Source organism: Fukomys damarensis, unplaced genomic scaffold (genome assembly GCF_012274545.1).
Source record: "Fukomys damarensis isolate Sample0158 unplaced genomic scaffold, DMR_v1.0_HiC HiC_scaffold_39, whole genome shotgun sequence".
In the NCBI taxonomy this organism is placed as follows: Eukaryota; Metazoa; Chordata; class Mammalia; order Rodentia; family Bathyergidae; genus Fukomys; species Fukomys damarensis.
This window is the reverse complement of record NW_022900951.1, coordinates 36,225,649-36,238,242: the sequence shown is the minus strand read 5'-3', so window position 1 is coordinate 36,238,242 and position 12,594 is coordinate 36,225,649. Positions and strand designations below refer to the sequence as shown.

General features: G+C 44.0%; 1 protein-coding gene across 3 annotated transcripts in view; it reads left to right on the top strand.

Annotated features, from left to right (window-relative positions):
- Positions 1-11,417, top strand: part of Cask (calcium/calmodulin dependent serine protein kinase) — a 290,329-nt gene extending 278,912 nt beyond the window's left edge. For all 3 annotated transcript variants that reach the window (XM_010610602.2, XM_010610601.2, XM_010610600.2), the window contains 2 exons: positions 5,963-6,046; positions 10,148-11,417. In XM_010610602.2, coding sequence (XP_010608904.1) covers positions 5,963-6,046; positions 10,148-10,324 — 261 coding nt within the window. In that variant the 3' untranslated portion in view covers positions 10,325-11,417. The remainder of the gene's footprint in view (positions 1-5,962; positions 6,047-10,147) is intronic.
- Positions 11,418-12,594: the final 1,177 nt, after the last annotated feature.

Genomic DNA, 12,594 nt, shown 5'->3' with positions numbered 1-12,594 from the left:
GCTGCCGCTGCTGCCGCTGCCGCTGCCGCTGCCGCTGCCGCCACCTCCTCTGCTGCCACCACTGCTGCTGCTGCTGCCAGTCCATTCATAAGAGCCCAGCTGTCCCCGTCCCTTTACCCTTGCATAGCCATGCATTGCTCTGCACTGCTCAACGGGAGATCCTTCTCTCAGCCTCATCAGGATAGCCACAGCAGTTCCTTTTACCATCACACTTGGCCCCGAGCACCTCCCCAGCTGGCCACACTGTCCCTGCTCCCCTGATGGCTGGATGAGCTCATCTGCACTCTTCTCCCCTGATTCCTGTATCCCCACCTCTCAGAACTGTGATCTCTCAAGTTCACTGACCCCTGAGGGCAGGCCACAGGCGTCCTGGTCTCTGCCTGAGCCTCTTTGGACCAGCAGCCCTGGAGACCAGGATGGCCCAGAACCTGCTCCCTTTGCTAGGCTGGTCTGCTGTCTAGTTCCAACTCACACCCAGCCCTGGTCACACACTGTCCATTGTGTACAACAGTACAGCTGGGATGACCACAGGTCTGCACCAATGGGCCTCGCACTTGGGCCTCTACCCTCAGCCCACTCTGTTTAGGGTTGGCAAAAGTCCTACTTTCAGGATGCCCATGGCCACAATTTACTGTCGGGCAGAGCCTTGATGCTCCAGAGAGGCTCCCTCCTTTAGGACACTTTTCTCCATGCCCTATCCTGCCCTAGCTCATTAGGTTAGTTCCTCTACCATTCCTCACAGACTGATTTAACAAACTCGTAGTAAGCATTTATATGCCAAGCACTGTGCCAAGAGCTCAAAATACAATTAAGAACACAAGCTGTGCGGTGATACTCCTTCCTCCCCTGTATATCAGAGATAGCCCATAACAAGAAAAGCATCTGTGGCATTTTTAAAAATCCTCTCACATCCACCTCAGCTGAGGCCACGTGCCCACATGATGGAAAGACCACCTGATGCTGGTGTTCAGCTCACCTAGTGCAGGTCTAACATTGGGGTCATCTTAATCTGTTGTAGACACGTAAAGCCAAATTGAGCACATGACTCATAATATTGTGTAATAAGATGTAAGGCCGGGGAGGTAGCTCAATGGCACCACACCTGCCTGGCAACTGCAAAATCCTGAGTTTAATCCCCAGTACTGAAAAATAATAAGATGTTATAGTTCAACTTTAAACCTAGAAGACCTGGTAAAGACATTAAAGTAGAAAAATTAGTAAGATCAGTAACCTGGCTTCCATTCAAATAATAGAATGTAGTGCTTTATATTTTGCCAAGCACTATTACTACATAATCCTTGTAACCCTATGAGATAGAAATCAGTATTTACTTCCATAGATGAAGAAACCAAGGCTTAATGTGATTGTGACTTGGCCAGGGTATTACAGCCTTATTATAAGTGGGATTTGTACTTGAGCTATTATAATAAGGCCCAACCCCCTTTCACTGTACCATTCTACAGTGGGCACCTGCTAGGCATCCTCAAGATGGTCCACCCTGTATGTAGTTGTACAATTTAAATGTTTTGAAAAATCTATAAGGCAGTGACACTAAGAAAAACCATAGAATGGTGGTGGCGAACTTATGGCACGTGTGCAAAGCAGACACACAGACCCCTTTCAGCACACAAGCAAAATCACCCCACAGCCAAGCATCAGATAACAGTTGTTTTTTTCTAAACTAAGACCTCAGTATTCAGTTTAATTGCAGTGTTGACACTTTCTGGTAAATAAGTGGGTTTTGGGTTGTGGTTTGGGCACTCGGTCTCTTGAAGGTTCACCATCATTACATTAGGACCTATTTCTCATGGAAATGAAGTTTGGTTTAGAAACTAACCTGTGCCACCAAAGCTGAAACTGTAATGGCTCCAGTGTATAATCAGAGCTTAACGTAACAGTTTTAGATTTATTGATCCATTGGTAGTGTTAGAAAATTAACAGTAGCAGAACATGAGTAGTTCTGCTTCTGCCCTCAGAGGGAAAGGACATCATTAAGAAGTAGTTTCTGACCTTCTCAGGAATCTGTACAGTACTTCAATCAAGAGCCAGGAGCTGGAGGTGGAGCTCAATGGTAGAGCACTTTCCTAGCAGCAGGAGGCCCTGGATTCCATCTCCAGCACTGCAAAAAAAAAAAAAAAAAAAGCCAGGTTGTGATTATGAGCCAGGGGCCATTTTGTTAAATTAGTTGCCTTTCTGGAGTTACTGTATTCATCCTTAAATCCTTAGATTTTTGTAAACAATGATTCAGTTGCTTGCCCTTTTGTATTTTATAGCTTTGCAAACTAGATTAGTCTTATCTACATCATACTAGGGTCAAATGAGATATTGTTCCTTGAAGAAACTGACTGAGGGGACAGTGATTTAGCTCAGTGGCACTGCACCTGCCTCCTAAGCACAAGGTCCTGAGTTCAGTCCCTGGTACCAAAAAAAAGAAAGTAACTGAGATTAATTCTTGGCCATACACAGATGAGCCAGAAAATCAATTTATCTCTACAAAATAAAACTAAAAAATTAACTGTTAAATTAATGTTGCTTTGACTATTTCAATCTTGCATGTTTTCAGTGATCTGACTAGAGTGTGAGTGTGCATATATGTGCTCTCTGGTGCTCTCTCTTGCACACTCTGACTCTCTCTGTCTCTTTATCTCTGTGTCTCTCTTTCTCTGAACTTCTCTGAGATTCAGGAAGGGATATTTGCCTATGACTATTCACGCGTTCATGTCTCATCTTGAGGAAAAGGGCTCAGAGTTCATCTTTAAGTCAGCTGTTAACTGCCCAAAGGTGGAGAATCCTTGTGAGCAGTTCATTTCTGTCCCAGAAGTGACTCAGAACCTCAGCCAAGCTTAAACTGCACCCAAAACTCCACCCTTTGAAAGCCATAGGAGAGCAGGGTATGGGGACAGAGGCCTTTGGGAAGAAGTGAGGAAATGTGTGGTGCCCGCTGAAGACATGAAAAACTGTCAGGATTTGAGGCATCTTAGAATTCTAGACAATACAATATTGCAGGATAGAAATAGAGAATCAAAGCCATGAGAAGGAGAAGGAAGCAAATATGCTGACCATGGGAGCTACTGTAGTTACTATGATAAAGATGAGTTTGTCTCAACTTCCTGGCAACCAGGGCAAAGGGGTTGGATAGAGGCCTATATGATTCTTAGACACAAGAGGCATTTGGCAATGTGATGAACACGGCCTTGGTTGGTGGTTTCCTACAGTCAGTGCAGGTGACCTTCAGGTGGTTATGTGCACACTGATGGGTGCACGTGCCAGCTCTGGTGTTATAACCTGGTAGCAGACTGGAACACAAAGCGTTTGAAGAATTGTGTAGCTGTCGGACTGATCACTGAACAGAGAACACATTTCACACCTGGGGTGTCATTCTCCACTTCATCATCTCTGGGTTCTGTTCAGCACAGAAGCTGTGGAGACATCCATCTGTCACTCAGATGCTTCAGGGACAGAAGCAAGTAGGATTTTCCTCCATTTCAGTTGCTCAAATGCTGGCTGTTGGTGAATGTGTGTGTGTGTATGATGGTGTGGGGGGATGAGAAAATTTTACATCCCAAATGACCTTGTAGTCGCTTGATGCTTGAGCACAGAAAGGAAGGAGAGGAGACCCAAGAAAATATTGACAAAAAGGACTTTGACTTCTGTTCGGCTCCATTGAGTTATATAATGGGCTTTTTCATTATTAAAGTCATTAGTCACAAAAGGATTGGCAGAGAAATTGCCACTTACCTCTTTCAAAACTGGACATGTGCAAGCTTGAAGAGCTTTCTTACAGGGGACTCTGAGCCTGTGACTAAGAATCAAAGAACTTTGGGGCAGGGATTTAGCTCAGTGGCGCCACACCTACCTCACAAGCACAAGGTCCTCAGTTCAATCCCTCATACTGCAAAAACAAAACAAAAATTTTTTTTAAAGAATCAAAGAACTTTGATGGAGCCACCACACCAACCTATAAACTCAGTATTTGGGGAGGCTGAGGTGGGAGTATTACAACAAGCTCAAACCCAGCCTGGGCCATTTATCAGCTTAACAAGACACTGTCTCAAAAAAAATTTTTTTTATTTAAGGGACAAGAGATGTAGCTCAGTGCCAGGGCTTCCCAGTACCTCAAAAAAGAAGAACTTTGATGGACAGCTAAGACAATAAATTCTCTTAACCCGCCAGAGGACACCATGAAACCAAAATTCAGAATCTTAGGAAAAGTGCAGCTTACACTCAACAGAAAAGTCAGAACCTTTAACATCAAGTTTGTCTCAACATGCCTGTGTACTCACAAGCCAAGGCATTCCCTTTGGCCAAGTGGGAAGCATGCTCTCTAGTTGAACCTCAGACAAATTTTGTGCAAGACAGATTTACTGTTTTCTATTTTAATTGAATCATAAAGACAGTTTATGACCAGTACCGCATTAGGCATGATAGAAGCAACTAAACAAGATGTGGTCTCCGCCCTCAAGGTCCCCAAGGACTTGTGTTTGAACTGGAATGGGGACTTTAGGAGTACACAGAAAAGCCTCAGGGCTTACACAGAACTTTCCAGAGAAAAGAATATTAGTACTGAGTTCTGCAGGATTCAGCCAAGTAAAAAGGAGAGCAGGGAAGGAGAGAGAAACTGGGAGGCCCAGGCAGAGAGAGAGATGTGAATAAAAAAGGCCAGGAAGCCAGGGGACAAAGAGGGACACAGAAGAAGGTGACCATGGCCTGGCTTATGAGGGGGGGACCTAACTTTCGTGTCAAGGAGCCTACCTTTATCTCAAGGCCAAGAAGCCACTGTTAAAGGGTTTTGAGCAAGGCAACTATGGGATTTGCATATCTGAAAGATCATTCTAGCAGCAGGGTAGAGTTTAAATTGGAAAGCAGCAAAACTGGAGGCAGGCAACCATTCCAGTTATTACAATAAGCCAATCAAAAATCAGAACAACAGGAACAGGGGAAAGTAAAAAAAAATTGAAAGACTATTTAAAAAGCAAAATACATAGGTGACAACATAGATGTATGAAGTTCTTGTTTAAAAACAGCAAGGTGTTTACCCCACACATGGATTAATTACAAGTCAGTCACTTGTGGATTGGGTGCCTGGATGTATTAGGTTGTATCCTCGAAGGAGCATGTATAACCTCTGTGAGTGTCATGTCCTCCCAGGGGAAGAGCTGAAGCAGTGATCCCCTAGCAGAGTCCACTCGGGCCACATGGGCTTACAGCTCTGCAATGCCTCTGTGCTGATAGGAACTTGAACAGTTAGAGGTTTGCCATGCCTTGGGAGGGAACTGAAAGGAGTCCCAAAAGTCCTGAAGATCTTGAGTGCCACATTTTGTCATGGGCAGTGCACTACGCACAGTCTTTAGTGGCAAGGCTAAGGTGAAAGGCCCTGGGCCTTCACTCCAGCCCTGGATGAAGTCCCCTTCCTCATACACCCCATAGGGCCCTTCACCATGGCAATTTAAAAGCCTGTGTAAGTGCGAATTCAGCCTCTGCACTTAGAGGAGCCAGGGTTTGCTACCCTTGGTTGGCAATTTTCTGTATGAAATGTGACAAAGTGGGCTCTGGATCAGTGTGAAGCCAGCCTGTAGGTCCAAATCTACCTCCAAAGTGCTTTGCTCATCAATTAAAATTCATGCTCCAACTAATAACAGGTTCAAATGGACATTAATCTAGTCAGTGCTGATTTTTATGAAGGAAAATGAATCTGATTGATTCATGACATTCATAAGAAAAATGTCCAGCTTGTCAACATTTATTTTCTGAAAACTACTGTCCATCCTTTAGAAGAAAAGAAGTGATGTATGTTCTTTATAAAATTGGTGCATTTCATAATACCTTGCTGAAAATTTGAACCTTGGCTTGAATTTTTTCAGTTGTCTGAATTTTTACAGACTAATTTGCAAATTGTATTAGCTATTTCTTCTTTTAAGTCTCTCTTTTCTCTCTCTCTCTCTCCTCTCTCTCTCTCTCACAGGCACTGAAGGTCCTGAGAACTGCAGAGTTTGCTCCTTTTGTCGTTTTTATTGCTGCGCCAACCATCACACCAGGTTTAAATGAGGTAAGGACGAATTCCTCTTTCTCCATCTACGCACACCCCATTGTAAGGATGCACATGTGCTATACTCTCAACACCCAGGCCCCATCTCATCAAGACAACTAAGCAAAACTCGTCTTTGTCTTTGATGCTGAGCAGTCATACCTCCAGAGGTTGAGGTCCTCTTTCAATATTCGGAATTAAGCAACATAAACAGGGAGGCTCTTCTGAGATCAGAACCACTAGACAAATTACAGACTGGGTCCCCAGCAAAAGTCTGCTCTGGTGAGACAGGATGTGGAGTAAGGAGGTTGGGGGTCTGCCAGTGGCCTTATCAGTAAGTCTGCTTCTAACATCCAAAGATAAATACGGTCAGGCTCCTCTCCCTGGTACTTTCACCCTCCAGAGCTGCCCACCCACTGTCTCTCCTGATTTAATCATTCTAAGACGATAGCAGCCTTGGACCAGTTCAGGATCAAGGACTGCTTAGCCTAAAGAGAGCCATAGGGAATCCGTGACCTTGGCCAGGGTGCCCAGATGCCCTTTTCTATTTTAGGCCCTGGAGACTACCAAACTTAGAGATGAGCTCTATCTGGCAAGCAGTGTGGCCTAGTATTAGAGCACTTGCCTTTCATGCACAAGGTCCTGGGTTCCATCCCCATCAACAAAAACATAAAAAATGAGCTGTGCCCACTCCCAGGCCAAATCAAGTCAGCTGCCAGAGAATTAACTCCTGCGAATGTTGCCTGAACCATCTCTTTGATGACCACTCAGAAAGCTCTCAGGTGCTGGGCAGATAAAGGATAGCGTCACATTTCTGCTAAGTGTAACAGTGACTACCTGCTGTCACTTCCTTGGTTAAGGAAGACTCCTATACAAAGTTACCCTAAAGAATTTTAGTTTAGCAAGTTCTAGAAACCATCAGAGGACTCAGTGCAGTTCAATAAACACTGGCCTAAACCCATCCAAGCTTACAGTACAGTTAAATCGAGAGTTAGAAATTCTTACTTTCTGTGCCTTTTAGGGAAGGTCAAATGTTTAGATTTACCTACATTACTCATATTTTTAGTCATCATTTTTTGTCATTTGGTCTGTAAAAGTCATAATCCTTTGTAAAAGTCATAATCCTTTGTAAAATTCAACTTTCCCATCTTATTTAATATACAAGCATGTGGTTATCTTTTATCCTTTGGTTACCATGTTATTTTTCTTGAATTATCATTGCTTTCTTTTTGTTTTTGTTTTGCCTGTTTCCCTGCCCTTTTATTAATTTTCCATAGCTGCCAAAATGGTGCAGAAAAGTGCCTGTAAGTACCAGTTAGGCGGTGGTGAGACCTGTTTCTTTACATAGATGTAGAATGTAGACATCTTGTTCCCACAAACCCTTGCTTTCGCTCTTAGAATAATGGCATTTTGTTTTCACTGAGTTAAACCCTGCTCACATATAAGTCAAGCATGCAGACAAGACATTGTCAAGGAAGACTCTGACAAATAGATCTTCCGCTTAAAAGATCCATAAGAGGGAGCTTTCTTTTTCTATAAAGAGAACAATATCAAAAATTTGATGCCCTCATCTGTAAATTTTGTTGAATGTTTTCATCAGCCCAGCTTGGTAATAAGCACATCATAAACTCTGCTAGTGGGTTTTTCAGCCCAGAACTGTATATTCATATAGGCTCCCCTAGCCCAGAGAATAACTTCGTACGAACTATTCCTTCTCATACTGATAGCAAGCATACTCTTCTTGGGGTGAGTACATGTTTCCTAAAATGGGATTATTACATTGTATTCATTATAAAATAGATCCACAGTGAAAATACTATGCTTTTTAAGTGCAAGCAGAATGTGTGTTGATTGGGCATGGTGGTGAACACCTGTAAATCTCAGCCCTTGGGAAGCTGAGGCAGGAGGATTTCAAGTTTAAGGCCAGCCTGGGCAACTAAGCAAGATGCTGTCTCTGAATAAAAATGTATTAAAGGGCTCATCACTAGAGTACTTACCTAGCATATGCAAGGCCCTGGGGGAGCCCAATATGAGAGACCTTATCAACATTGTCATGGTTAACAGTGAGTTCAAAGTGTGCCATGCAGGGGCTGGGGATTTAGCTCAGTGGTTCTGCTGCCTGCCTTGCAAGCGCAAGGTCCTGAGTTTGATCCCCGGTACCAAAAATAAAGAAAAACAAAGTGTGCCATGTCAGAATGTCCTGGTAGGAAAGACCGAGTTCCGAGCTACTCACTGCTCCTGTGTCTGCCCTCCCCACCTCCCCACTGCGGGCCAGGAGAGGATCAATCTAGGCTCTAGTCTCTATCTCACTTCAGCTGCCCTCTCGAGAACAGCCCAACCAAGCCGAGGCTTGCAGGACCCTCTCAGGGCCTCATCACAGAACAGAGTGTTTGGTTGGTTGGTTGGTGGTTTTTTTGGTTTTTGTTTTTGTACCAGGGATCAAATACAAAGAGTTTTTAGCAAGTAACAGAGGCACCTCAGAGAAGAAGGGTGACTAGAGCTCCTAGGTCCCTGAAGTCACCACATTTTTTATTTTCTGTGGAGATCTGTCCCTGTCATGCTTGGCCCTCATTCCCTAGGACAATCACTTGGTCCCTCAATTATAGATTTAATAATTTTATTTTTCCCCATTAAGTTTATTGGTAAATTTATAGATATAATAATTTTAAATCCTGCAATGGCAGGTACTGGCCAGCCAAGTGCTTGTTCTTTCCACAGCATTTATTAAGCACTCGCTATGTGCCAGGCATTGTGCTTAGATTTGGTACACAGTAATGACAGCACACACAAGACAAGTTTACACCCTAATTTGACTGTTAATTAAATATACAGATATTTAATTGCATCCCTGTAGATTTAACATTTGAGCCAATAGTTCACCTTCCTGGTGTCTGGCAGATGCAAGGGGGTTCAGGTGGTTAGTTTGACTCACAAAGTTCCCTAGTTTGAAATTAGAACTTAGCCTTTGGGAATTCAGCATAATAAATTTAACCCATGCAGAGGCAAAAGCGGACTTCTTTCTAGTGGCCCCTAAGAGATCCCACTCTTGAAATAACTGGTTTTGTTCTGTTCTGTTTTGTTTCGATTGGGGGAGGTCGTTGGTTTTATGTTTTTGAGACAGGGTGTCACTCTGTAGCCCAGGCTGGCCTCGAACTCACAGCAATCCTCCTGCCTCAGCCTCCTGAGTGCTGGGATTAGAGGCATGAGCCACCTTGCCTGGCTCAAGACCTGCTAGTGAAAAGCAGTATTTACATGACAAACTTAGGACCCTGAATTCTCTCCCACTGCTGGCTTCTCTGGGTGAGGGTTCTGTAAATGTATAGCAAGCTATGGTGTAGGGAACGTCCTTTGCCACAGAAGGCCTCTCTCAAGTTCAGTAGCTTCTCTTCCTTCAGAGTTATTTTCATAAGAGATACAAGTATGAGGGGACAGTGATTCTTACCTGGCCGTGTCCAGTGCAGACCAATTTTGGGGCATTCATCAGATGCCTGTTGCTATTTTATTTGGAAAACAACCTGTTGCAGCCATTTTCGGTAATATCCAAAAAAGCTTTTGACTCTAGCATACACTGCTATTGAGTGAGGCCCATTATACATAATTAAATTCCTGGAACATGCTGAACCTTTAAGTAGAAAAGGCAAAAATACAGCTTACTGTGTTAAGGCATGGCCCTATTGAATTGATACAAATCCAGCTGGGCCCTGAATGAACTTTGATGACCAAGGAGTGGGCGAGCTTGGTCCTCACCACCACAGCCCTCCCAGCAGGCGGAAGGGCGACCCCTGCAGGCCAGACACCTCACATGGCCTCACCCCACCGACTCAGGCCAGGCGCAGCGAGGCCCTCTAGGGGCGGAGTGTCTACTGAGGTGTCTGTGTCGTCTGCTTTGTCACTGAACCCCTCTTATGTGTTGAGCAGTCGCAGGTGCCAGCAGGAGTTGTGTAACCCTGTCGCCACAGGGCCCCATCCCCTCTGTCACGGAGCCATATTGGTCTCGTGCCCAGGTGTGGCCCTGACTGCTTCTGACCCTGGGACAAAGCGCAGAGGGAAGAGTACATCTGACTCCTGTCCCCTGTGTGCTTTCCCTCTCCCGCCCCACCCACCCACGCCCTCCCCCTGTAGGACGAATCTCTCCAGCGCCTGCAGAAGGAGTCTGATATCTTACAGAGAACGTATGCGCACTACTTCGATCTCACAATTATCAACAACGAAATCGACGAGACAATCAGACATCTGGAGGAAGCCGTGGAGCTCGTGTGCACAGCCCCGCAGTGGGTCCCGGTGTCCTGGGTCTATTAAACCTCTCTCCAGATCCCTGAGCAGAACTGGGAGCCACCTCATCCATGGAAACGCCTCTTTGTTACCGGCCTTGTGTCAGCAGGTCATGGTCCCTAGAGACTACCTAGTTGTAGTGTGACCTACATTTACAATTATTGTCATGTCCAAATAGATAGGAGGAGAAAAACAATTACACACTAATTTAAAGAGACAGTATCTTTTTTAATCAGTTCTCCTAAACTTTAATAAAATGTATCTTTAAATGTATGTATTCTTCAATCCTTTGGAATGTTATATTTTTGGAAATCATAGCTTTTTATTTCCAAGGCCCCTAAAAACTGCACAAAATAGATGCTGCTTTCTATAATCTATTTTAATAATAATAAACAATGATTCTGTTACCTTGACTGGGGGTGGAACACTACATTCTTCTTAGAGTCTGATTTTATGGATTGGAATATCTTTCTTTCTCTATTTATTTGAAATAATTAGTCTGGTGATTACAAAACAGTCATAAATTTTTAAAAGCCTTTTTTCTCTCTTTTTTTTTAGAATAGCATTTTTTTAAGTCCTTTGTGTAACATCCAGATAATGTGATACTGTCTCTTTGAAGCACCCTGTAAACCTTTTAGAGATTTGAAGTTGGGTCTTGACTCTTAATGCATGTGGACAGTCGCGAGCGTTTATGCTGTCGGTGTGTCTGTGTTGGACAAAACAATCTGTAATCTGCAGCGAAGTACATTCCGTTCACGGGGCACACCCAGGGGAATAAGAATAAAATGCTATTATGACTAAGTTGTAAACCTATGCACATCCCTTGCATTTCGGGCAACTTTATTAAAAAGAAAAAGAAAAAGATCCTGATTTTTATTAATAATAATCATGTAGTGAAATGTGTTTGTAATTTTGTCTCAATTTAATTTGTTGTAAGGTGGGAGGGGGAATTGCTGGTTTCACCATTTCAGATCTGTGTTGTCTAAGAGTATTAATGTTTTAATCAAGCAAAGAAATGAGGATTTTTAATCTGTATGTAATTGTTTTGAAGCACCCATTTTAAGAGAAAATACTGTGCAATGAAGAAAACCAGTTTAGGCATTTGCTATAAACTGAATTATTCCAAAAAAAATAGCATATAACAGCCCTGTAAATTTCTTTAAAATGATGAACTAACAGGACAGTCTGACCAATTTTTTTAAATATACTTCCTTTTATGTGCTCAATAATCAAATGCCTTTGGGTCCTTCATTTCATTATGGATCTGTTCAGGTTTCCAAGCCAATAATCTTTTCCATTTTACAATTTGTTAGATGTTCACTGACCCATGGAAGGCCCAAGAGTGAGCATCAGCAGGCAGGACAACAGAGCAGCCTGCCTGGGCGCAGCTGACTCACAGGGCCACCTGTGGTCTCTCCTTCCTCTTGCTGTAGCCCTGGGCACAGGGGATCATCTGTCCTTGTTGCTTGAGAGTCATTTACCATCTCATCACCCTGCCATGAGGTCACATTCTTCCAATGCAGGTGATTCGGGCCGGGGGTCCCCAGCCTCTTTGCCGAGAGGTCAGTAGAATATTTCTCCTTAGCGTGTTACTGCCAGTAACCTGTGATCCTTGAAAACACACCATCATTTTTGCTTCTTGTAGGTTAGATGGCCTCTGTCACGGTGTGCCTTGGCAGGGTGTGCAGGGTGTGTTCGGAACTAATAGCTCCACTTAAAGGACTGAACAGTGAAAGCATTTTTGTATACTCCTCTGACACTGTCAGCACCCCAGCCCTGATCTACCACTACTTAACACTGCTGATGTTCTGTTTTCTGATATTGTTCCTGACAGTAGCCAGATGGGTCTGCAGTATACTGACAAGGCGGTGAATGAACAACTTGTGTCCAGGCCTCGAAGTGGGGGTGACCAACCAAACCAGAGACAAGCCCAACAGTGGTCTTGCCGTAGATGGAGAGAGACACGTTCAAGGAGTTGTTCAGGGCTGTGTCAGGACTGACTTAAATCTAATTGATACCAAGGCCAGCCAGTCCTTCCTGCAGCAGTACTGACCACAACCCCGGCTCTTTTCAGTGTCACAGTGCCCACGCTACCTCTTTTCCGGTGAAGCACAAAGAACACAACTGACACACAGGAAGCAGAGACCCCCTCCCTCTGCTTGCTTTCTTTGGGCTCAGAGAAGCACACCAGTGGGCCTTGTGCTTGTCAGTATGCAGATGATGAAACCCCTGCACCTAGAACACACTGACTTCTCAAACAGGTCATCTGTTCCATCCCACTAATGTACATCTTCTCT